The sequence below is a fragment of the Hydra vulgaris genome, chromosome 06, assembly GCF_038396675.1.
Source record: "Hydra vulgaris chromosome 06, alternate assembly HydraT2T_AEP".
Classification (NCBI taxonomy): Eukaryota; Metazoa; Cnidaria; class Hydrozoa; order Anthoathecata; family Hydridae; genus Hydra; species Hydra vulgaris.
This window is the reverse complement of record NC_088925.1, coordinates 27,057,505-27,083,929: the sequence shown is the minus strand read 5'-3', so window position 1 is coordinate 27,083,929 and position 26,425 is coordinate 27,057,505. Positions and strand designations below refer to the sequence as shown.

At 28.1% G+C, this 26,425-nt stretch overlaps 2 protein-coding genes across 2 annotated transcripts; one reads left to right on the top strand and one right to left on the bottom strand.

Annotated features, from left to right (window-relative positions):
• Nucleotides 1-50: 50 nt before the first annotated feature.
• On the bottom strand, nt 51-21,257 carry LOC100208449 (uncharacterized). The gene is made up of 7 exons (XM_065799739.1): nt 20,868-21,257; nt 20,581-20,778; nt 12,365-12,597; nt 9,709-10,024; nt 9,305-9,591; nt 1,371-1,551; nt 51-429 (listed from the first exon to the last, which is right to left on the bottom strand). The coding sequence occupies exons 1-7, from the start codon at nt 20,920-20,922 to the stop codon at nt 212-214; spliced, it is 1,488 nt and encodes a 495-aa protein (XP_065655811.1). The 5' UTR covers nt 20,923-21,257; the 3' UTR covers nt 51-211.
• Nucleotides 21,258-25,909: 4,652 nt separating this feature from the next.
• Nucleotides 25,910-26,374, top strand: LOC136081306 (uncharacterized). The gene has a single exon (XM_065798613.1). It carries the CDS (start codon nt 25,910-25,912, stop codon nt 26,372-26,374), a length of 465 nt encoding a protein of 154 aa, XP_065654685.1.
• The last annotated feature ends 51 nt before the right edge of the window (nt 26,375-26,425 follow it).

The following is a 26,425-nucleotide window of genomic DNA, read 5'->3' as shown; positions in this document are numbered from 1 at the left end:
ATAATAATTGTAATAATATCAGATGCATCTGTTAATGATAATTTCAAAAGGCACTTTTTAAAAATTTAAATGTGATTCAATCTCTGCAAATATTCATATGGTTACAGCAACTTCTTAAATTCAAACAATTTGCAATGTTTAAATGGTTATGCTACATTAAAATTATTTACTACATATAATGATTTGTCGAGTTTAAACTAATTTCGTGATGTTAAAAAGTTTTTAGGCCAATGTTTGATCCTTCAAGCCATTTTGGGTCTTTTTCACCATAGTTTTCTCGAAGATTTCTTTGACGAATTTCATCTAACTTTTTATTGAAGGCTTTATAAAACGTCATAACTTCTGTTACCATAGCATCTTCAAGCTCTTGGCATTGCGACGCAACTAATTCTTCAAAAGTGGAGTGAGGTGTATCAAATTGCTCCTCTTCTAAATATACAGCCGTAATATATACAATTTCGTAATATACCAAGTTGTCAACAAAATGATATAACTATAGAGTTTTTTTAAGAAGGATGGGTACTTTTTTTTGAATTTTATTTTCTTCTCTCATTTTTATTCTATGAAAATCATTTAAATTTTTCAAACTATTATGTAAATTTATAAAATTTTAAACGTTTCTCAAATAAATAAAAATTTTATTTTTTGTAAAATTGTTTCTTTCAAATTACTTTGTAAAAAAAAAAAAAAAAATTAATAAAGAGTAAATAACAATGAGCTTATTAAGAAAAAAACATTTTGGGTAAATATACAATGTTTTGAGAACTATAGGCTCACTGAAAAATTAAAATAAATTATTATTTTTTTGGCGAAATTAGCATCAGTTTTTCGAATAACTCCACTTATATAGAGATGAATAGTAAACATTGTGTGATCTTTAACTTTGAACCTTAAAAGATTTTCATATAAAACTCAATTTTAGTAAACAAAATTTATTGGCAATGGTTACTATGGTGAAACTTCATTATTATAACAAAATATTAAAATCACAACTTTACATCATTTTTTACACTCGCTCCAGAAATACACTTACTTCAATCGAACCGGGTTTTGCTAAGAGGGGATTAGTCACACAAATTGTTAAATTTAAATCTTTCAACTGTTTTTTATTCAAATTAACTCTATTTGATATACATATTTTTGTACTATATAATTTTATTAAAATTAAAGATGTTTAAATTAAAATGTCGTATTCTGAGGCCTAAAATAATATGATCTTAATCTGATCTTAATCTAAGTCTCAAATCATATGGCCATAGTCTTTGAGACCTTAGATAAACATTTATTTAGATCTTTTAAAAAAAATTTATTTTAATTACTTCTATTTAATTTACGTATTTTTAATAAAGTTTAATAATTATGTTTTAAACCTTTATCTGTAGCTTCGTTTATCTTTTGTTTTGGTCTCCAGTAGCAATACTCCCATGCAACGCCACACACAGTTAAAAAGAATATTATACCCAAGCATATAAAAACAGCTTGTTGAAATATGGCACTATTTGGATCAAACAAACTTGATGATTTTTGTTCTGCAGCTGATTGATCTGGTTTCTAAAAACAATTTATTTAAGTTTTGACCTTTATTTTTCCATTTATTTATGTTTTTCATATTTTTGCATATGAACTTATATTAAAATAGCTTTTGTTAATTTTTACTATAGTATTTTTTTTTATTCTTTGTAGCTTTATACTACAGCATGTTCGGCACAAATGCTTCCATAGAGCATAGTCATATTTCTTGTGACTATGCGTAGAGCAAGTTTTTTCTAATATTAGCAATATTTAGACCTAACGAAAGCTCCAACTAACAATGGCTACTTTGACACATTTTGTTTGTTAAATTTAACTTAAGAAAATATAACTTTTGTTTGTTAAACTTGAGAAAATATAACTGCTTAGAATTAGCAAAAACAAATCGATATTGATGATATTTTTCTGAAAAGAATTTATTTTTAAGAAAAATATTTGTGACTTTAGAATGCAAAAAATTTTTTTCATAATTAAGTTTTTTTGCACACACTATTTTCATCTAAACTAACTTTAAAAAAAATATGTTTAAACTAACTTTAAAAAAAATCTATTATTTAAATTCCATAAACTTACTTCTTCTACGTGTTTGGAATGTTTTAGACATATCCTAGTAGCAAGAAATTATATTAAAGATGTGTGGTATTATTATACTGTATTCGATTTAAAATAACTTGTATATATAATTTGTAGCCCTTTCAAATTGAGAGGGACCGTCACTGAACTGTACTATACATCTATGTAAATTAAGTGTACTATATTACATTAAGTGTACTATATTACATTAAGTGTAGTATATAGTAATATGTTGTACTAAAATATACTAAAGTATACTATAACAAGATGACTCACCTTAACACCTTGAGTGACAGGAATGGTGTTGAAAAATAAACTTTAAAATAGTGTTGAATATATTAAAAAGGTCTATCGTCGCAAAAAAAAAAAAAAAGAAAAAAAAGGAATAGTGTTGCCAATAGTAAAAAAGAAATAATGTCAAAAATTATAAAAAAGGAATAGGTTTTCTAACTTATTATTGTTGTTCTATCAGAAATAGTAATATTAATAATAAGCCAGCATAATGTCAAAATTATTTTCTTCAAAGAAAAATTTAATATACAATAAAAGTATATGCTGGTATTATTAGTATTGCTGGTATATGTAAGTATAAAAATATATATTGTTTACAAAAATATTTAATTTTAAATTGGTAGACTTTGTCTACACTAAAACCCACATTTTCTATAACGGCACTCCTTGCATGTTCTACCCATTTAGTCAGTCAATGTATTTACACTCCTTGCGTGTACTAGTTTGTTAGATAAGATTAAATTCACTTGCAATACTATTCCTTTTTTTTTCTTTCGATACTATTCATTAAATTCACTTGCGACACTATTCCTTCAATGTGTTTTCGACACTATTCAATAAATTTATTTTTGTCACTATTTCTTATTTTGTTTTTTGACAATCAAAAAATGCGACAATCATTAATTGTGAATTTCTGAATTTTGCTACATTATTCCACCACATCATTTTTAATACGTTCGAGCGGTTTTTTATAGCAATAATTGTAGATTACAATATAAATTTATGTAACAAGAGAGTTTTTATTTATTGAAGAAGAAATTTTTTTTTTTTGAAGAAAAAAGCATTATAATTTTAACAACGTTTTTATTGCGAGGAAACAACAAGTGAACCAGGCTAATCAGAAGAACGGCTGAAAACTTAGACTGTAGAACAAAGATTGTAGAACAAAAATCGTAGAAAATTTAATGAAAATTGAAGAACGTAGGACAAAGATCGTATAAAAAAAAAAGTAGAGTGAAGAACGCAGAAAGAAAGCATAGAACGATTAAATATTAAAGAGCGAAAATGAAAGAGAACAATAAAGTGTTATTTTAGACCACTCCGTTGACTTAATTTTAATGTAAACTTTATTTTTATTTTTTTTGGTAGAAACAAAATGTTAAATAAGCTTCCATAAAAGTAAAGTCTGGAAATATTTTTTAAAAAACAATGAATCTACAAAAACAATGTGTAAATATAAAAATACGATAAGTAAGATAATTTTTAATAACAAATCTTTTAATAACAAGTCTTTATCCGTAAAATAAGTAATTTAATTCGTAAGATAAATCATTTAATAACAAAACTTTATTACGGGTCGTCAATAAATTACGTTACGCTTTTGGTGAGGAGGGGAGGAGGGGTTGATGGTTTTGATAACAACTCATACGTAGTGATCAGCTAAAATTCGATTTGGTTCGGTTCCGGTTCCGGTTATGATTTTGTTTAAGATTTCGGTTCCGGCCGGATGTTAGCTCAAAATGCTACCGAAAATGGATATCTTAAAGCTTTATTAAGCATCATCATTTTGAAAAAATAAATTTAAAAAAAGTTTTTTAAATTTAATGATAAGCTTGAGAATTAACGGAAATAAGATTTTGCTTTGTTTGAAAACGAAATAATTTTCTTGTTTAAATTAATATTCATATCTTGTAAAGTTTTATATAAATAGATATATATATTAAATATTACAGTTAATTACAAAAATCCAACTTTTACCCTAATTTTATATAATCTATAAAGTGTTAAATTATCTGTTGTTTCTCTTTAGTCAACTCTTGAGTTTAGCGCAACTGTTTTTAATTGCATTCACACGAGAATTTCCCTTGGAAAACAATGTCCAATTGGACAACAATTTCAACGCTATAATTTTCTTACGGGAATTGTAGTGTTGAAATCGTTAATATTTGTCCACAGAGAGCATATTGTTAATTATTGTCTTAAGGGAATTTTTGCGAAGCAATCATTACAATAAATATTGGAAATACAAATAACTTGTCAATTATATTTTTAACATTTGTATCTGACGCAAACCAGCAGCATTGAAAAACCGTCTTATATTTCATTCTAACAAAATGAATCCAAAAAGAAAAACAAGTTTAGCATAAAAATACTTCATAATTGAAGCAAACAATCCAAAAATACATCAGTTCAACGGCAAAGTTTCAAGAGTATTAGACAACCCCAAAAAACACTAGGTTCAAACTAGGTTCAAGCTCCTTCAAAAGTTGACTCTAATTCCGAAAAAGACCAAAAATTTCACGAACCATTTTGTGAATTCTGTTATTAGTTATTTTTATTAATTTAATATTTTGTTTAAATTAAAACTAACTTTTAAAAAACAATATATACTATACTTGGTTTTCGGTTCCGGTTTCGGTTTCTATTAGGTTCGGTTCCGGTTCTGGCAAAAATATTTTATTGTTATTTTAACAAATTAAAACAAGATACGTCTAATCGTTTTAATATAATTTGCTCTTTTTAATGCTGTAGTATGTTAGTTTCCCATTGTGTCAAAGATAGCAAAAATGCTATCAACGCCTTTCAAAGAGCTACTTTCAAGTGCTGCAGAAATCAGTACAGAATGGTGAATTTGACTTATACCAGATTGAGCTGAACATTAACATAAATTGACATTTGAAAGACATATTAAAGGAAATATAAAATTAGGACATATAAAATGACATTTTATCTTTTGTCCCTTTTTTTTTAACTATTGAGATTACTTTTTTTATTTTTAGTATTGTAAATTTTACTATTGTAACTTCCTTTTTATATTGTTTGTTTATTCAATTTAAATATTTTATAGATAAATTGAAATCGAACAAATAAAAGTACATGCTGTTATTATAAGAACGGCATGTATATATATGTATATATATATATATATATATATATATATATATATATATATATATATATATATATATATAATATATATATATATATATAATATATATACATATATTATATATATATATATATATATATATATATATATATATATATATATATATATATATATATATATATATATATATATATATATATATATATATATAATTTCAATATTGATTAGTCGATTAGTCAATTTTGGTCGACTTTTTTTTTTTTAAAAACTAATTAATTTAGTCAACAGTCAAATTGTTTCAAAGTCGTAACACCATTAAATTAGTTTTGACAAATAAGTTTTTTTTTGACAAATTAGTTTTAACAACATTAAATTAGTTAATTATATATATATATATATATATATATATATATATATATATATATATATATATATATATATATATATATATATATATATATACATATATATATATATATATATATATATATATATATATACAGTCGACTCTCTTTTTTAGCGGTCCCATGGACATAACGTACTAGTTTAGGCTAAAATCCTCTCGATATCTCGAACCTTATTATCTCGAACTTTTTGGTATCTCGAACAATATTTTCGGTCCACAGGGCAATTTTCTCTCGTTATCTCGAACTTTTCAACATTTTTTTTTTCAAAAATGTTTTAATAAAATTTAATTTTTTTAAATTCCAATTTTCGAAAAAAAAAAAATTTTAATTCGATTTTTAAATTCGATTTTTTTTAAGAATCGAATTTCTGAAAAGTTTTCCTTCAATATATAATTTATTCTTTTTGTCAAACGCAGCAACATGCCGCTCGTTAAACGAAAACTCACGAACAAATCTATAATAGAAAAATGCAAGGCATTAAAAGAGCTAGAGACTGGGATGTCTAACAAATAGGTTGCTAAAAAGTATGGAGTCCCAAAGAACACATTATCAACCTGGATTAAAAATAAAACCAAGTTATTAATCTCACTGGAAAAAAATGGCACAAAATCTAAACGGAAGAAACTTCGTAGTGGTAATTTCAAAAATGTAGACAAGGCCATATACACGTGGTTCGTTGCAAAAAGAAGTCAACAAGTACCAATTGATGGTACCATACTAAAAGAAAAGGCACTAAAATTCGCAGAAGCATTAGGAGAGTTGGATTTTAAAGCATCTGATTGTTGGTTTCATAATTGGAAAAAAAGGTCAGTTAAATTTTGTCAAATCTTGTTCAATTTTAATATAAACAAATAACATGTATCTGTTTATATTTAATTTATTTAGTTTTTTAAACGTGTAATTAAAATTCAATTATTCTGTTCCTATTTTTAGGAACGGCATCAGCTTTAAAATAATTTCAGGCGAAAGTGCCGCCGTGACGAATAATATGACTGCTTCGTGGAATGAAACTACACTTCCAACATTGCTTTTGAATTACAAGCTTGAAAACATTTTCAATGCCGATGAGTTTGGACTATTTTACCAGTGCCTACCAAACAAAACATTCCATTTATCACGAGAAAAATGTTTTGGGGGAAAAAATAGTAAAGTCAGACTAACAGACATAGCAGCAGGGAGTGCAATGGGAGAAAAATTACCTATGTTTGTTATTGGAAAATCTAAAAACCCACGGTGTTTTAAGCACATTAAACAACTTCCTTGCACATATAAAAATCAGCTAAAAAGTTGGATGACCGGAGACCTTTTTACAGAATGGGTAATGAAACTTGACTCATTTTTTCGTGCTCAAGACAGGAAAGTAGCACTCCTGGTGGATAACTGTTCTGCCCACCCACACATTGAAGGGCTAAGCAACATCAACCTAATATTTCCCCCCCCCCCCTAACACCACATCTGTCCTTCAGCCCATGGATCAAGGCGTAATACGAAGTCTTAAAGCTCATTTTCGTCACAAAATTGTGCGTTTGTGTATCAAGGCTGTCGATAATAACGAACCCATGCCAAAAATTTCTATACTTCAAGCAATGAAAGATCTTGTTTCTTCGTGGAATGCTGTGTCGAAGGAGACTGTCATCAACTGCTTTAAAAAAGCTGGTATCAGCAAAACAAACAAGAGTATTGAAGAAGCTGATGATGATCATTCTTTTAAATTTTTGACAGAAGAACCTAACTGTTTGCGAGAGTTAGATCCTCTTGCCGTCCAAGAAGATCTCTCAGCGGAATCTTACATTGGTTTAGATTGCGATGTAGTAACCACCGGTTCACTTGCTACTGATGCTGAAATCATTGCTCAGATTTTAGACCCTAATTTTGAAAACGACGATAATGAAGTTGAAGATAGCGTTGACGAAGCTATTGATACGCCACGCCCATCTGATATTCAATTAGAAATTACTTTTGAAACAATTCAAAATGCTTCGCTATACAGCTCAAAATACGGAAATGAAATACAATCCCTAGCACTAAAACTTGAGGATTTAATGAAGATGGAAAAGATGGATAATTTAAAGCAATATCAGATAACAGATTTTTTCCAAAAGTTGTAGTTTTTGTTGTTAATGATTTTTGTCAGAAAAATAACTTGTTTTAATGAAAGTCAGGCAATTTTATTTATTTTCAACCCTTTTCTTGATATCTCGAACTCTCGATATCTCGAACTTTTTTTCCGGTCCCCTTAGTGTTCGAGATATCGAGAGTCGACTGTGTATATATATATATATATATATATATATATATATATATATATATATATATATATATATATATATATATATATATATATATATGTATATATATATATATATTGTTTTATACCACCATATCTGGTATATCTATAAAAATTTTAATTAAAAAGTTTAATAAAAAAAACCCTTGAAAAAACTTACCTTTTTTCAAAATTGTTAAAAAACAATCATTTTTATGCAATAAAATCTAAAATAGTTATTTTTATAAAAAAATAACAACTATTTTTGAAAATTTTATAAAATTTTGCTTTTTTTGAGTACCAAGTTGACATTCTTTTGAAAAAATTTTTGTAAGATAATATAAGGGGCCATTAAATATTCAAGGGTCAGTTGGGGGCACTAAAAATATTTCTTATTCAAAAATTTTTATACTATCTTATTCAGGAAATGGAGGATCACATTTATTAGTATGTTTGATTTGTGCAGCTAAAACTTTATACTCTTTGACCCACCCTAACATATATATACAGCAGAATCCCGTTAACTCGAATCCTAGATAAGTCGAACTTCTACTAAGTTGGACTTTTACTAAGTCGGACTTTATAAGTTGATAGAAAAAATTCCCCTGGAACTTTTTCTATCAACTTACTTTAAAATCATCTGTTTAAGTTGTACACTTGTTAAGTTCACTAACTCGTACTGTTTTTTTGGGGTCCCTTAATCAAAAACTTCGCTTAACTAGGACTTTTATTCTGAAATGCATATAAGTGCATATAATTACAAAACTTCCAATACTTCAATAAAAATTCTAAACTTTGAACGCACGAAAATGAAGTACCTTTGCATCAAATTTAATTAACCATAATTAAACGTTTCTCTAATATTTTCGATTTGGTAAAGCTTCGATTAAATTTTATGTATTAATGACTAATAATTAATATCATATTAAAAATTCAAAAACATCAATTAAAATTCAAAACTTAGAACTTTCAAATGCTAAAATATATAAGTTAACAAACTAAACATTTTCACAGATATCTTTAATTCGGTTAATTTCAATTAAATTTTGTTTTTACTAAAAATGTCGAAGGTTGCTAAAAGAAAGCTAACAAGTAGAACTGCAACATAAAAATGCATAAAACTATAAATTCGACAATAGAAAATCTTGGTCAAAAGAAAAAAACACAGTATATTCAGAAGTCGAAAAAAATAAAACTTCTACGAAAAGAGTGAGGATGCGAGTTTTTTTAATGCTTATTGTTTTCTTTATTTGATAACTTTGTAAATAAATAAATGCCCTTTAGTAATGGGTATTAAAACCTATTACTAAATATTATATTACTATTACTATTAAATTATCAATTCAAAATTTTGAATCCGGTTATTGAGTATTGCATAACCTTAAAAATAACGTTATGTATTCTTACCGGTATTGCAGTCATCATTTGTTGAATTGTATTAGTAATGAGGGAATCCATTAAGCTAAGGGTTTTTCGTAGGCATTGTTCCATAGGTGGTCCGTTTAGTTTATTGGTAATTACAAATCCGTAAGCGTATTGATAATCGAATACTTCGGATACATAAACATGGGTTTTATTTAGTTTTTTATTATAATTCCCTGCAACATAACTGTCAATTAAACCGCCATTAATTGCATCTGAACCACTTCCTTTATTGATTATTTGATCTACAAACTCTTCTATATTACTCACGGCTAAGAATTAAACATTTTCATTTTTAACAAATACTTTAAATTGTTTACAGCAATTTTATTTTTGAAGAGTTTAAGCTTTGAGCAATTAAATATTTGTAAAATATTTCAAAAACTTACGTTTTACAACGGCATTGCTTTGTATGCCATATCTTTGTTCTTGACTATTGTTCATTGCCACAACATTTGTACCATAAAGAGTAACATCGTTGCTAAGTGATAGGGTTGTCAATGAGGTTGTAACAGTTGCGGTGAAGATTGAAATAATCACCAATCCTACTAAAACCCAGAAAAACGCAAAGACTCTTGCAACAAATGACTTAGGAGCACGATCACCATATCCTACTGTTGTCATTGAAACAAAAGCCCACCAAAATCCTTCCCAAGAGCCTTTGAAAAATGAACTTGGAAACTCTGTGGGGTTCCAGTACGAGTCCTAACGAATCAAGTTAGGTAAAATAAAGCATTTAAATTTATGAAATAATTTATTAAACTTGAATGTAAACAAAGAATGTAAACAAAGGTTAAGTTATAATGTTATTAATAAGAAATTAGAAAACATAAATAATAAAATAAGATAAAAAGTATAAAGGGGTATCCATGAAGTACGTACCCAGTAAAATAACTGATTTAGGATTCTTTTGTAGATAATAACTCAGTTAATGAATTTATTTTATTAACAAATTCAACTCTAATTTTTCAAATCTAACATTAAGTGAATATAAAATAGCGTTTAAAGCACTGAAAAGAAATTACGAAACTGCGCCTGATAGTATAAATGGGAATGCCATAATTGACTCTTTTGATGTGGTTATAGATATTCTCAATAAAGTTAAAGCATTTATTATATTGATAATAAAATAACTGTACATTCTTTTTTATTAAAATAAATTTAGTTAATTGATTAATTAGTTAAACACACTAATCTCTAAGTTTCGCGTAGTATAACCATTCTTTTAAGAATTCTCAATTTATACTAGGCAAATTCATTAGTTTGTCTAAGGCTTTTGGAGCTGTTATTTACCTCTTATTACCAATCTTCACCACATCTTATTGAATAAGCTGAAAAGCTTTGGTATGAGAGATAAAGCCCTAAGTTGGTTCAAAAGTTTTCTTAATAACCATAAACAATTTGTAAACAAGAAACCTTCGTCGCAATTGTTAACGAATATAACATGTGGTTTTCCACAGCTAGAATCACCTGCCAGATGAGATTGTAAATACTGACAACCTAAACTTCTTCAAGAACCAGTTGGACATGTTCCAAAAAACCGCCACACTGTCTCAAAAGCGCTCAGTACAACTCAATAAGGTTTCATTGTGGTCAACGTCCTAACTAACTGAAGATTGGTCAAACTGTTTTAATTGAATTTTAATTTTGTTAATTAGATTGTGTTGATACATCAAGTTGTTGATCTAGATACATCAAGTCTACATTATTTTCAATACAAAATCTAAAATTTCTTAATTAACATTATTTAATAATTCAATTCAGAAAACGGACTAATGTCTATAAAGTTGTATATTTGGCACTGTTAATCGTTAATCGTCCTAATCATTATTCGTTAATAGAGCTTAAGCCTTAATCGTTGGTTGGGTTTTTAATACTTTTTATCTACATCTTTATCTAACTTTAAATTTTTGTCAATAATTTTATCTTAATTTCAAAAGTATATTTTCTATTAAAATTTTTAAACAAACTTTTCACTTGACCAAAGATTTTTTTAAAGTTTTTATTTTATTTAAAATAACACTCATGATGCTCTTAGAGAAGATAAAGTTGTGAATAACAAACGCTTATGATGCTCTTGGAGAAGATGAAGTCGTGAATGAATGAATGAATTGTGAATAAAATTGTGATAAATTAGATATTTCATACGTTCAAAAGACGCTTTTAATAAGGACATGCAATTTTTTAATTTTTTTCATTTAAAATTTGTATGGTCATAATTTTTGAACGCATTATAAAATTTTAAATAATTGATGAGTAGAAATTTAGTTAAAAATAGAAAATCATTAAGTTTAAAAAATCAGTCATCAAATATAAAATCGTTTAAAAAACAGTTATCGCTACTACATTGGGAAAACTTAATTTTAATGAAAAGGCAAACAACCTTTATGAAAATTTCTTTGAATCATTTGTTTCAATAAACGAACCTAATATTTCAATTTTTACAAATGCATTAAAAACAAATAAAAACATAATAACCCCTGGGTTAACAATAGATTCAAAAATTTTCATTGGTTTGTGGCTTTCGATGCTATTAAATTTCTATCGATGAACTTAAATTTAGTAAAAAAGTTGAATTTTTTACTAACTCATTGTCCATACATTTGGGCAGTGGGGAGGGGGAAAACATTTTGAGGTACTTTTGTTCCCAGGTTTAAGTCACCGCTATTTTTTGAAAAAATTCTCATTAGACATAGAACATAATTAAACTTAGAGTTTGCACAAAGCCTGAAAGCGTCATATCTGAAACACCAAAAAAAAACCGATAAGCGTCAATTTTAAAAGATTACCTGTCAAACAGGATACAAAACATAGCTAATGAAAAAAATTAAACAGAAATTACTTGTGGTGTCCCATAAGAATCAATTTCAAGACCAATTTTACTTTTACTATATACAATCAATTTATACTTAGCATCAAAAGTTTTAATTGCTTTATTTTTTGTAAACGACTTCAATCTTTTTTATTCCAATTAAGACATAATGTTCTTTTTAGAATAATTATAAAATGACTAGAATTTAAAAACTATAAATGAAATAAATTTACCAACGCCCACATTATAATGCCTGATAAAGCAGCCATTATAACTGTCAACACAAGCACTGGCCACCCTTGTAACACTGCTGAAATTACTGCGCTTGCAGATTGTCCAACTTTAACGTTTTTTTGTATATAAATAACACCAGGGGATTCTACAATTGGAAAATACGGATAATTTTGGAATGTAGTTGTAACCATATCTCCGTATATCGGGAATGCAATATCTGAATAATTTGCTCCTATAATAAATAAATTTGCACAAACAGTCAGTTATAACATATAAAAGTTAATTATAACATATATATTTAACTAGAAAATAACGTATTACATAAAATATACGTAGTACGTATAGCTATGACGTAAATACGTATGCACGTAGGTATTAGTGCGTACTTAGTAAACGTTTGTGCTTAATTAGTTAGTTAATTAAATGTACTAGTTAGTTTAAAATTAGCCCATTTTTTCAAATATATTCACACAAACTCCGGTCAAATAATTATTCAAATAATTAAACATATGTTTAATATAAATTAATAGTATTATTTTTTCATATAAACTTACACAAGCTTCAATAAAAAGCACCCAAGTAATTAAAAATAGGTATCAAATAAATCTAACGCGTTATTTTTTCAAAAAAAAGGAGATAACAATGATGTTAATAATTTCATAACTATTTATTTAGGCCAAGTTGCAACTGTAAACCCAGTAAACTCAGGAAATCTTTCTAATACGTACTAACACGTAACAGAAATACGTTTTATAGAGAAAAAATAATAATACTGCGGTTAACGCAATCGTTTCAGCATGGATAAACACGGTAATATTTCGTTTCAGCATGGAGGAGCACGGTAATATTTTGTTTCAGCGTGGATTAACACGAAATACTTTGGTTATTATTTTGGCACATTTAAATAAAGGAAATGATTCTTATTCTGAAGGTCTTTGTATATTTTTTAATATTCGTATCCATTCCGGTTTCATTTAAAGTTAAACAAAAGAATGTGATTGGTTTGTGTAATTAATTTGTGTTATTGGTTTGCATGATCAATTTTATACTCGTTGGTTTCACGTTTATTTCAGATTTTACAGTTTGCATGCGCATCGGGTGCATATTTTGTTTTTTAAAATGTCCATATAAGGCTTCTTATTACTATATTTGTCTGACAGAAAAAGTATGCATAAACGCACAAACAATTGAAATTATATGCTTATTTTAGAGGTTAAAAGGTTGCTTTGCGTACCTTTTTTTTAGCAAAACTACAGATTACTGTATCAAAGTCCATACGCTTTGCAATATCAAACTATCAAGGTTGTTAATGCAATCCTGACTAATGATGGTCCTGATATAATTTTTATTAGTTTAAGCTTGCTGATGTTTCTTTCAGCTGGTACTACTGTTCCATTTTTGCTATGAAACTTTTATGTTTAAAGTCGCGTGACTAGTTTGAATGAATTTGTTGCAAAATTTAATAGGAAACAATATTTTGTGCTACCTAACTGACATAATGATGCAGGTAAAGGTACTGATATAACAAACTACTCCACAAATCTCATTTCTTGTTTTTGAAGTAAGATTTAGCTGAAACAAACTTTCCAAAACCAGCTCTGCTGCTGGAAGATGTGATGCAAATGGTTTTGTTCTCTTAACGCAATTTGACCATTTAGTGCCAGATACATCATGAAAGAAACAAACAGCACAATAGTTACTACATAAGTTAAGTATGTGGCAGCCACAACTAAAAAACATAGCAGTAAGACACTTTTATTTTTATTATAGTTTTTGGCGACAGACAATGGTAAAGATAGAAAAGATGAATCCCTGACAAGCGATGCATGATTTCCACTTAAGAGCCTAAGCTTATCATTTATATCACATGCGCGGTGCCTACATTCTATTGTTAATTTTTTAGTATATGGTTTACTATAGTGTCTTTATTTTGTTCTGAACACTTTTTTTTATCCTTTCTCTCTTCCTAATTTTTTTCCTTCATTCACATGGGCTTGGCAACTTGGTTTAGTCCTTTGATGCATATTTTTACATTTGTTGTCATGACAATCAGCAAGTGGAATAGCACTACTTTCTAATTTTTTTTGTAATTATATGAGCAATTTTGGAACCATTTTTGGTTCCAAAATTGCTCATATAATTACAAAAAAAATTAGAATATCCTTGAAATGTAACGCTACGTTCTACTAAGAAAAGGATAACATTAATAGCAGCTGTGGCGCAGTGGTAGCACACTAGCCTCAGAAACAAAAGATCCGTGGTTTAATCCCCACCTCTGAGCAAGTTTTGCGATATCGGTTTAAAAGGAGACGTGAACTTCCGATTAAATGCTTAACCGCGGTGCTCTGTGATAAGACCGTAAGGACTTCTTGGGGCACCTAATTAAAATTTTAATATATATCTATATTTAAAATTTGGTACCGTTTTTCTATTTTCATTCTGTTATAATAGATAATTCGATCAAATTTTCAATTTGAAAAACGTCTTTCTATGCCCATAATTTTTTTCATGATTTGGAATCATGTTATGTAAATCCCGTCAATAACACTAGCTGGCCAGCCTTAAACTGTAGTTAATGCAGGTTTGGAGACAGTACTAAACTTAAAATAGACACTGTTCTAAAATAACCGGCAAAAAAACAACAACACAAAGAGTTCTTATACTTCCTCCAGACAAGCTAGGTACACTGTTCTATATTAATGTTTCTATCTCCAGAAAATTTTTGACCATCATCATCTTTCGGTAGTTTCAAAGCAAAGTCAATATGACACTTATTTATAAAAATTATATGGTGTAGCAAAGCACTACTTAATTTAAAATTTTTTGTAGCACCAGATCTTGGTTCTGAATCAATGTCTAAGTCCATCATATTTGTAAGTTTCTTTTTTAGCTGCAACTTCATTTTGGCGTTGGGTCTTTTTCATGAATGCCAACTTCTCTATTTTATTTCCAAAACGGTATCTGTATTCATTTTCTTTCATTGCCAATGCGTTTCTTTTTTATACTCGCGGTTTATGCATTTATATATTTCTCGCACGCAGAAATTTAAAAATATCAAGTTGATAAACTTCTGAAAATATAAAAAATCAATTTCTAGGATTTTAAAGTATTTTAATTTTATTTTGAACTTGTATCAATCTATCACAGCTTCGACAGGATTAAAAACTTTGAAACAAAGAAATATATAACCTAAAGAAAAAAGTAAAAAAAGTCGCTTATTTCTAAAGTTTTTTTGATTTAATAAGCTTTAATATTAACACGGTTTGAATCAATCAGACTCTAATAATGCACAGTGGGCCAGTGACTGGACAAAAGTATAAAAACCAAAATCAGAATTTTGATGTCTAAATGGTTTCAAACCATTATAAAGATATTATAAAACAATTTAAAACCGTTTATATACACTTAAAGTTTTGATGAATATACTAATGCTGTGGCTGAAGTAGACGCAAATGTAAATTAAAAAAAAAAAACTATATAGAGAAAAACGTTGTCTAAAAAATCGATGGAAATAAATAACATATTATATTATAACTCTATATATTATCTGTATTTTACAAGTTGTTAGACTAAATTTGGTAAGTAATTAAAATATTTATAGCAATTTTAAATATGCTTAATATGTATATTTTAATGTCGAACTTTTGTTTTATTGACAATATTTTTTTTTTATTGCTACATCTTGCTTTTATACTCAAATATTTTAAAGCTTATATATGTTTGCTTTAATAATTTCATAAATCTGGCTGCCACTAGGCGCCACTTTGGTTTTCTTTTACGTTTGAACTCTTTTACCTAACAAAAAATCTGTAATTGCGCTCAAAAAATTTTATTTGTACAAAATTTTAAAAATCGCGGAAAACATATAATACGGTCTTACTCCTACTAAACGTATTACTAAACAATAATATATATATATATATATATATATATATATATATATATATATATATATATATATATATATATATATATATATATATTCTAAATTAAATTTTGTTATTATTAACTTAGCGCTTGTCAAACCAAATGGATTTAATAATCTCTTTTGGTTGGTTTGGTTGTGGCTACTCATTTTAGATGTTGAAATGCTGTTTTTAATAAGGCTTAATGAGTGTCACAAGAAACAAAATTCACTAGTTTATTTGACTCAACAGTCAGTCAATGCATGAAAAAGAAGACAGTATACTTGTATCCTGTATATAAAGCATACGATTTATTAAAGAACAAGATTTGGAGTTTTAAAGCGAAAAGTCTGTCGAAAAGTCTGCGAAGAGTCAAAATTCATTTATTTGTTTTGATTATGGTCAGAGATGGATTCAAAGTAAATTAACCGGTGCAAAATTTATTAGAAAGAACCCAGCTTGGCTTGAACATGATTTTAATGCTACCTTAATGAAGAATAATAAAAATAAACAACTCGGCAGACATTATCATTTCAAAAACCATCATCAAAAATAAAGAAAAGGAAAGTCCCAACTTTGTCAGCTTCAAATTCTTGTAGTTTATTGTTTGCTACGCTTGTACTACTTGTAGCATACATAGTCAAAGATTTTTGGTGATAGTGAATGCATGCGAACAATAAAGCCATACAAATTTTAAAAATTCTGTAGACGCTCGTAAAATCTGCTAATTAGAAGTACTAATTAATGAAGCTAGAATATAATTTTTTTTACAGAAAAGCAAGTTTATCTAACAACGTGTAATAGCATGTGTAATAACACTAGTTAATCATATTAAACTTAAATATGTTTTGCTATTCTCGAGCAAGGATCTCATAATAAAGCACATACTAAGTAGTGTATATTGCACAAATAAATCATATGCAACTAATAAAAGTTAGTTGTTGCTAAGCAAAATTAGGTATCCATAGCAACTAAATAAAAATATATTCACTTTTTTAAAAAGTGCGACCTCATATTGGTACTTATGTAAAATATGGTAAACATAGCACTCGTAAAAATATCTGCAAATACCAAGAATAGATTTTTGCTTTCCAAAATTTGGTATCCATAGCAACAAACTAAAAAATAACGCCTTCTTAAGAAACGCAGACATATAATGCGGTAGTGGTGTAGTGGTAAAGCGCTCGCTTCATAAGCGAGAGGTTCCGAGTTCAATCCCCACCACGTCCCTGGTAGTACCGCGCTCAACTTGTTTCTCCGCGCAGCGACCTTGTTCGTCGAGGTTCGTGTTTCGGAGTTATAGAGTTGAGAGAGGATTATAACCACTATTAAGTAGCCTCCTCATCTGTAGTGGCCTTCTAGGCCTTGAGGAGGTGAATAACAAGAAGAAAAAAAAAAAAAAAAAAATATTATTACTCATCCTAATTTTAGTCAATATAGCCCTAATATTAAATTAGCTATGAATTTTGTCCTGTAAAAGTGAATTCTGGCCCACTGTGTAATGCAAACTAGAAAGTCCAGACCCGTAATACGGTCATGAAAGGTCTGGTACACAACTCCCACATATCCTTTATTTGTTTTCAATATTTTACGTGCCCGTGCCCACTGGGTTAAAACTTTGTTCTGTTCTTTTACTGTAGCCATCTTTATTTTATTTGATATGGCGGCTAAATTTAATTATAAAAAAAAAAGATTAAAAAAAATCTAGTTTAGGAAAAGTTCGAAAGAAATTTATTGTCAATAAGTTACAGAAAATTGTAGAAAATAATGATCTTTACCTCATTAGAGTTTTTTAATAGACAATATTAGTACTTATAAAAATCAAGCAATTTATGAGTTTCTTACTGTTTTGGTTCAATAATGCATTAAAATAATGCTCAATAAACAAAATGTATAAATAATAAGTAAAAAGTGTTATTAATAACTTAAGTCAACAAAAATGCAACTTGTGCTTGCGAACTAACAATTTTTTAAATAAAAAATCCAAAGAACTTCAGAACATTACAAAGTATAATATTATTTGTACATCATTTTTCATTCCTTGAATGGGTTGTTTATCATTTGTGAAAAACAAACTTTTAAATAGTTGAATATGAACGATACGCAATTTTTTTTAATATACATTATCTCCATCAAACGTTTGACCTGACGACTTTTCAGAACAAAAAAAATCTAGAATCTGATTCCGCGTCAACAAAACTCGATAAACAAATAACCGTTTATCACCGGAAACAACTGTTACAATCTCAGCATCAATAAAATTATTTTGAAGAGCACAAACTTTCATTTAAGTAGCATTGCATTGCATGTTTTAAAGAATTTTTAAATAACATAATTATACAACCAATTTTAATTTTTAAACAATGATGTGGCACAACTGCAGAAACAAAGTTGCTCAAAAATTGAACAGGAAAGTTGTTTCTTTTATTAGAGCTGTCCATCTCAATTTAATCAGCACTTTGCACAATGGATTGATCTCTCGGTAAACGTTCGAGCACTTGCTCATTGTTTGACAGTTAATCCACATTAGTGAGTGTTAAAATAACTCTTTTAGCATAATCATCTTTTTTATCATCTTCAAATGTCTCATGATTTAATCTGATTTAATCCGTTTCTCAATTAATGCGCTGATTTGGTGTTTCAATACACTCTTTAAAAGAATCTTCCTTTTTGACAGGTATTATGCCACTACCGTGTTTTAATAGACATTGTGAAAACTCTCCTTACCCGTTATGCACTCTCAATTTTCAGTGAACATTTTACACATGCTTCTACAATTTTAGCCCTCGCCGTCAAAAAAAATGACCTTTTTACCAAATGGATTGTTATTGTTGTAAATAAACTATAAATTACATTTAAGACATATTTGGGTACAATGAATCTCCAGTCCGTGTGGCTGTAGCAGATTAAACATTCATATTGCTGGTTATACTTAAGTTTGGTCGATCCATAAAAATCAATCAGGAATGTTAATTACATAGGTACTACATAGCCTACGGGCTACCCGCCCAACACATTAAACAGAATGCTACTACATTACCTGCTATATAGGTACTACATAGATACCACATAACCCGTGGCCCGCAATATAGCTACTTTATATAAGATATGATATTCAATATTTTAAATATATATATATATATATATATATATATATATATATATATATATATATATATATATATATATATATATATATATATATATATATATATATATATATATATATATATATATATGTATGTATATATATATATATATATATATATATATATAAAGATTTTTAAAATTTAAAAACTTTTAAAAAAGAAAGCAAGTCAGAATATTTTTTAAGAAAAGTGCTATTTGAAATTAGCCATTGGTGGCGTCACAAATATCCATGATATTGACCACACGCCCGATATATAAAACCAAAAAAGAGGAAGAAATTTTTTAAAGGTTTACGCAAATCTTACAAATTTAACTTAAGAAATAAATTTAATAATTACTTGCGTTTTATTTCTTTCTCAATTTTTTTTAAATTACTTTATTTTTTTCTTCTTTGCAAAAAGCAAAAAATAACAACAAAAAAAAAAAATCAACTGATTTTACGCCTTTAAAATTACCGAAACAAGATAAAATAAGGAAATTGTTAAAGTAAATAAAAGTATGACTGTGTATAATAAAATATACGGAAAATATATAAGGAAGTAACTTAAACGTAATAAATAAAAGAATAATTATAAATAACTATTTATAACTAAATTTATTATTAATATATCATATGTCAATATTATTGACATATGACAAATATATAATACTGCCATTAAATAAGTATCATTTATTTATTTGTTTATTATATTATTTTATCAAAAATTTTATTGTAAATTTCATTTATTACCTTTTTTTAAAAAAGGCTCGAATCATTGCATTTTTTTTGCAAAGCATCCTTATTTGACATAAGTATAAACATATAAATGTGACTTAACGTTGACCCAACGTGCTGTGCTGTTTGAAAAGTTTAACTTGTAAAATGTTTATGTATATGTTTATATGTTATGTTATGTATATATGTTTTGTAGTTACATACTACACTTTCAAGGATTTGAATGTGTAGTATGTATATTCAATTAAAACTGGTTATAAAATTTGCGGTTAATACTGATATAAACAGTCTTCAATTTTAAATTTTATATTCCAGATTTTTAACTTTAAATTAAATGCTTTAAAAATGCAGTATGTTACTACGAAACATGTCAAAATTAAAGAACATCGCGTTTATCTTAAAAACACGCATTTTTTTCTAACGTTAATCTAATTGCAAATCTCACCAATTAATGCTTTTAACGCTTCTGAATCGCTTACAGGGATGTTATAAGTGAAGTTGACACAATCTCCGCAACAAGATCGCACAGCGGTCTCAATAATACTTTTAAAAATTGTTTCGTAGGGTTGTACATTCCAGTACTGGATGTTTATATTTAAAGAACACTGACTCAAACTAGGTTGTGTACTGTTTGGACACTGATCTAAATAAAAATTGAAAATAATAAAAACTATATATAGTATAATAACTTATTAAGAATAAAAAAATTTAGTAATTTTAATAATTTCAAACCTGCGAGAAGTCCTTTAATATAAATAAAAAAAACTATGAAATTAAAGGTTTTCATTTTTTTTCTTTTCAAATCACAACATTTGCGTTGAGTGAAGTTTAAGATAAAATTAAAAATTGGCACTCTATTGATTACGTCGTGGTTAATTTATTTTTTAAAAATTAATATTTTATATGGTTGATTCAATACTCTGCTAAAGGTTTTTGAATAAAAAATTCTTTTTTTTATTTATTAGTTATTTTAGCGTAGTTGACCAACGTATTATGTCATTATTTATCAGTTTAAAAAAAATACTCTTCATAATATTACGTATTATGTCATTATTTATCAGTTTAAAAAGAATACTCTTCATAATTTTCGTACGCCTTTCTATAATAAAGCAACCGATTTTTCTAAATTTAAAAAAAAAAAAATAAGAAAAAAAAAAAAATAAGAAAAAAAAAACTTTTATTTAATTTTTAATTATAAACAGAATGCATTAATCATTACTTGACAACAAACTCTATAGCTTGCAGAAATTCCTAAGTAACGCATAGATAAACTAACTGTTGCTGACATTGCCATTGAAGAAGACCAATCTATTTATGTTAAACAATATATTAAATTTTTTGGAGTCGTTTAGATAGGCAGTTTCATAAAGTTGAATTAATTTGGAATTAATTTGCTTGTTAATGTTTTTGCAAACCAAATGATGATGAACCCAGTCGGCACATCTAGTTTCTTTTTCGGAGTTAAAACTTTTATAGGCACGATCCAGGTGTAAACTAAAAAGACGCGTAGGGTAGATTAGGATAATTGAGCACCTTAAGCGAAAATTGGAATACTTTCAAAAATAACTATGCTGGATCCAAAATTTTTGCGAATAAACGATTTTTAGGGATCCCTACTCATGATCGACTTAGATATTTGGGCACCCGAAATTTTTTCTTAAAAACACAGCGGTTTTAAAAAAGTAGCAAATGTGCTCATATTACCCAGACCACTTGGTAATATGAGCACTTTAAATTAGCTCAAAAAATAACATTAAGTAAAAAAACACCAATCTCAAAATTAGAACTAATTTTTGAAATATAATGATTCGTTATTAATAAAACTTAAAATATCATTAAAATATCAAGTTTGGAACCACTTTTTGTTGAAACAATAATACTATGTTTACCGAAAAAAAAAAAAAATTAGTTCGTTTTTTTTTCAATTTTATTAACTCAAACTTTTAAAAGATAAAAATTCAGATTTTTTGAATTTAAATTACAGAAAAATATTTAGTATTGTTAAAATATTAATATTTTTACAATGTTGTGTTTTTATTCAAAAAGCAATCAAAACCACTGCTATTTTAGAACTTTACACTAGGTAATTTCAATGAAAAACACAAGTTAATTTAAGCATGCTCTATTACACTTTATATAAAACCAAAACTAAATTTTTCGCATCTTTATATAAAGTCAAAACTAAAAACACATCTTTATATAAAGTCAAAACTCAATGTTTCTATACATTGCTTTTCAAACAAAAATGGTTTTGATTTTTAGCTAACATTTTTTTCTTTATGAAAAAATTATTTTCATTATTTTAGCACCAAAATTTCGCGCCCCAGATTTATTCATGCGTGATGATATTATTTTAACAACGCAAAAAATTTAACAGCGTTTTAATTAGATTATACCCGCTAATTAATGCATATAAATTTACGCTAATTGTACTGATTCCTGTTATCATTACATAAAGTTGATTCAAAAAATGCAAATCAACTTTAACTTAACTGCTTACATCTAAGAAATCTTTAAGTATGCTCATTTTACCAAGGTGCTCATATTACCCTAACCTAACCTTGAGTTTCCGTTAATAAATTTCTGTAAGCAATGTAAAAAGAGTTTTACTCTTTTCACATTTCTTACGGAAATTTATAGTAATATAATACTACATTTCCGTAACAGTGAAATCATTAATATATTAATTGGTATTTTTTGTAAATAATAATAGTTAACTTCGCGGAATGAAAACCATTCTGGCACGTGTTATTCTATTTGTTTTAGAAGGTTTTAAACACACAACACAAATAAAGCGTAACTTTTTCTGAGTTGTACTGGGACTGGAAACCCAATAAGTATTTTATACGTTTGTTTGTTAAAAAAAGAAAAGTATTTTTTTTTTTTTAACAAACAAAATGGTCTAAAAACATCGTGTTGCTGCTTGTAATTCTATGATTCAAAAAAAAAAAGACTACTGTTTAAAGTAGAGCGGGGATATTTTGGAATAACGAAAATTTGAGCAATTAAATTATCTCAAAAACTACGGATTGCGCGACATTTCAGGAATGAAAGTTATGGAATTAGAATTGTTGTAGGATGACATTCGAGTAAAATGCCATCCAACAACCATTCTAATTTTTTCTCTCATTCTCCATAACTTATTTTAGACCAAAAAAGATAAAAAAAAACTTGCTATTTTTCTCCTTAGATAATTCAATTTTTTCTTATCTGCTATCTCTTATGTGTTAATATTTTGCTAATTTATTGCACTTTCGGTTATAACTAGACAATTTTTCTAACGTCAAAATTCAAGTTATTTGTATTAAATTTTTATGTTTTATGACGCGATTTTACTAGTGTTGCCCCTAAGACCAAGGTCAGAACAACGTTGAAAGCGGTGGCCAACGTTGCCCTTAACGTTGGCCCAGCGTACACGATAGCGGGGAAGGAGGGAGGGGGGAGAGGAGAAGGTGGCCCCTCCCTCACTCTTTTTCTCAGAAAATTCTAGACTTTTTGTTAGAAATCAACGATTGCACCCTTTCACTTCGAAACCCGTGTCGTCGGCCCTGCGCTTACTTACATCATTAAAGTGTATCAGATAAAAAGTCTAGAAGTTATAGACACGCTATGTTAACTGTAGTTTTATTGATAATTTATGCAAGTTTTATGCATATTTATTTGTTTGTTGATTACTCAACTTGTCCCACGCAGCTTCTTTACTTACCTCGTTGAGGTAGAGGTGAACGCGGTGATCTGTTAATGTAGTGCGCCCAATTTAAAACTTATCTTATAAATTTAGGAGGCGAAATAAAAATAGTTTTAAAATTAGAATTTTCCTACTTCTTTTAAGCAGCTTGGTAAGCTTTAGACAATATCTTCTCAAACATAAACTACAAAAGAAAACTTTTTCGTTAATCAATTTTAAGCAGGTTAAACTATCTTTCCAGTTGCGATGTAAAGTTTTGTAATTTTAGTGCACCATTTATAAGATCTGCTATCTTTAGTAAAAAATGCTCAACTAGCCCTACTCTATCCTACAGATTACTTTGAGGTTACATTTTATCACTATAATAAAAGATAACAAAAGCTGAATCCTCTATAGAATCAGTTAAAAAGGATTAATTTATTTGAAAATTCGTTTTATTTGTTATTACTTTGAGATTACATTTTATCACTATAATAAAAGATAACAAAAGCTGAATCCTCTATAGAATCAGTTAAAAAGGATTAATTTATTTGAAAATTCGTTTTATTTGTTATTTCAATTAAGATATAATAGTTCAGTTTTTTTTATATACTCGTTCGCCATATCTGTTAAGTTTAATGAAAATACTGGAAAAAAAATACTGATTTATTAACTTTTTTTTTAATATTTAACGAGTATTTAAGGGACTTGACGATAAAACTGAATGTCTTCTTTTTGTTCCAGCCGTGTATTTACATTTTTTTTATAAGAGTAACTTCGTATTTATAAAAAATATCCCGGGGTTTTAACTCCCCTTGCTTCGCCAACCTTTTTCATTTATATTTTGTTTTTAAGGTGGCACACAACTGAAAACATGTTTTTTTCAATGATCATGCATTTTAGTAGTTTTTTTGTTAAAAAAATATTAGCAAAAAAATTTATGGACAAATTTCATAGCACATTTATGGATAGAAAAAAGAATTTATTTTTATATCCATAAATGTATAGTGAAATTTTTGTTATTAGAAAAATATTAAAACCTTATACCATCAGTTTACTTCTGAAATTTAAACTAAAATTTTTAACAGGGTTTCCAAATTTTTTTCACCTTATTTAACAGTGGAATATTTTGTGATTCGAACTTTTCTAAAAATATAGCATTTTTTTTAACAAAATCAATTTTTAGGTATATAAAATATTTATAGGTCCACCAAATAAACCTAATTACATCACTTTCTTTAGCTTTGTTTTTTATTTTGTCAAATTAACTTTGAAAAATGAAAAACAGAGTAAATGAAAAATGAAAAACAGAGTAAAACACTCCTTAAAAAACGACTTTTCCAAACCTTTTAAAGTTTTGAAGCCTTATCTTTTATAACTGAAAGCAAACCTGCACATAACGCATAAAAACTGTTTAATGCACAAAAAATAAAATGTTTGATGGCTGTTAAAGCGTTGTTATAACTTTTTGAATATCTTCTAATCAAGTTCTATTTAATTAATTACTATAATCAGGTTCCAGAAGTGCCTATACAATAGGCTCCAGAAGTGCCTTGATGAATGTCACTTAACTCAGCGTATCACATTCCCAACCTACCGTAGTAATCGACACGTCAAGCCTACTAGCACACTCGATCTTATTATAACATATGAGCCAGACCGTGTAATCTTCATTAAACAAGGCGATTCTTTTGGTGACACTCCAATGGGCCAAGCACACTGCTTCATCGAAAGTCAATTTGCTGTTGCATGCCTCAATAACTCGCTACTACTTTGCTGCTAAAACCTCGACTCATTTGGAGTCGAGCAAACTACGCAGCAATATCAGCACATATTGCAGCTGTTGAATCGGAAACAGTATTCACTGGACTAAATGCAAACGATGATTACCAGCTTCTAGCAAACGTGTACAATGAAGCCACTAACCTACACATTCCGTCAGCTACCACTCCCTTTACAGAAAAACAGGAGCAATGGGTAACACCATAACTTATTGAGGCGGTCAAAGCTAAACGCACCTCTTGGGCCAAGTAAATTAATGCAGGTCGAGATACGCACAAATTTCTCAAAGTATCGCATCGCACTGCCTGCAAAAAAAGTTAAAAAAATGGTCAAAGCTGGTAGGCAGAAGTACGAAGAGCTACTCGTCAGGGATTCCGAAAGCAACTCTAAACGGTTACATGCATATGTAAGAAGCAAGCAGAGTGTCAGTAACAACATTACATTGCTTGAAACAGTCAATAGCAACATCACAACCGACACCGGCGATATATGCGCATTGTTAAATAACTATTTTCAATCAATCTTTGTTTTAGCGCCCGAAGGTTCAATGCCAGGTTTTGAAGGTTGTACGAAATCAGTTTGTGTCATCGATCGAGCAAGTTTCTCTATCAATATAGTACAAAGATGCCTAAACAACCTTGATGAAAGAAAATCAACCGGCTACGAGGGATTACATCTGCGGGTCCTTAATAAATGTTCAGCTACCTTTGCCAAGCTTTTTTCGCTTATTTATAAGTGCTCGTTTGCAACTGGTGTAGTTCCTGACATGTGGAAAAAATCGACAATGTAACACCTATTTTCAAGAAGAGGAGCAGGCTAAAAGCATCTAACTACCGGTCAG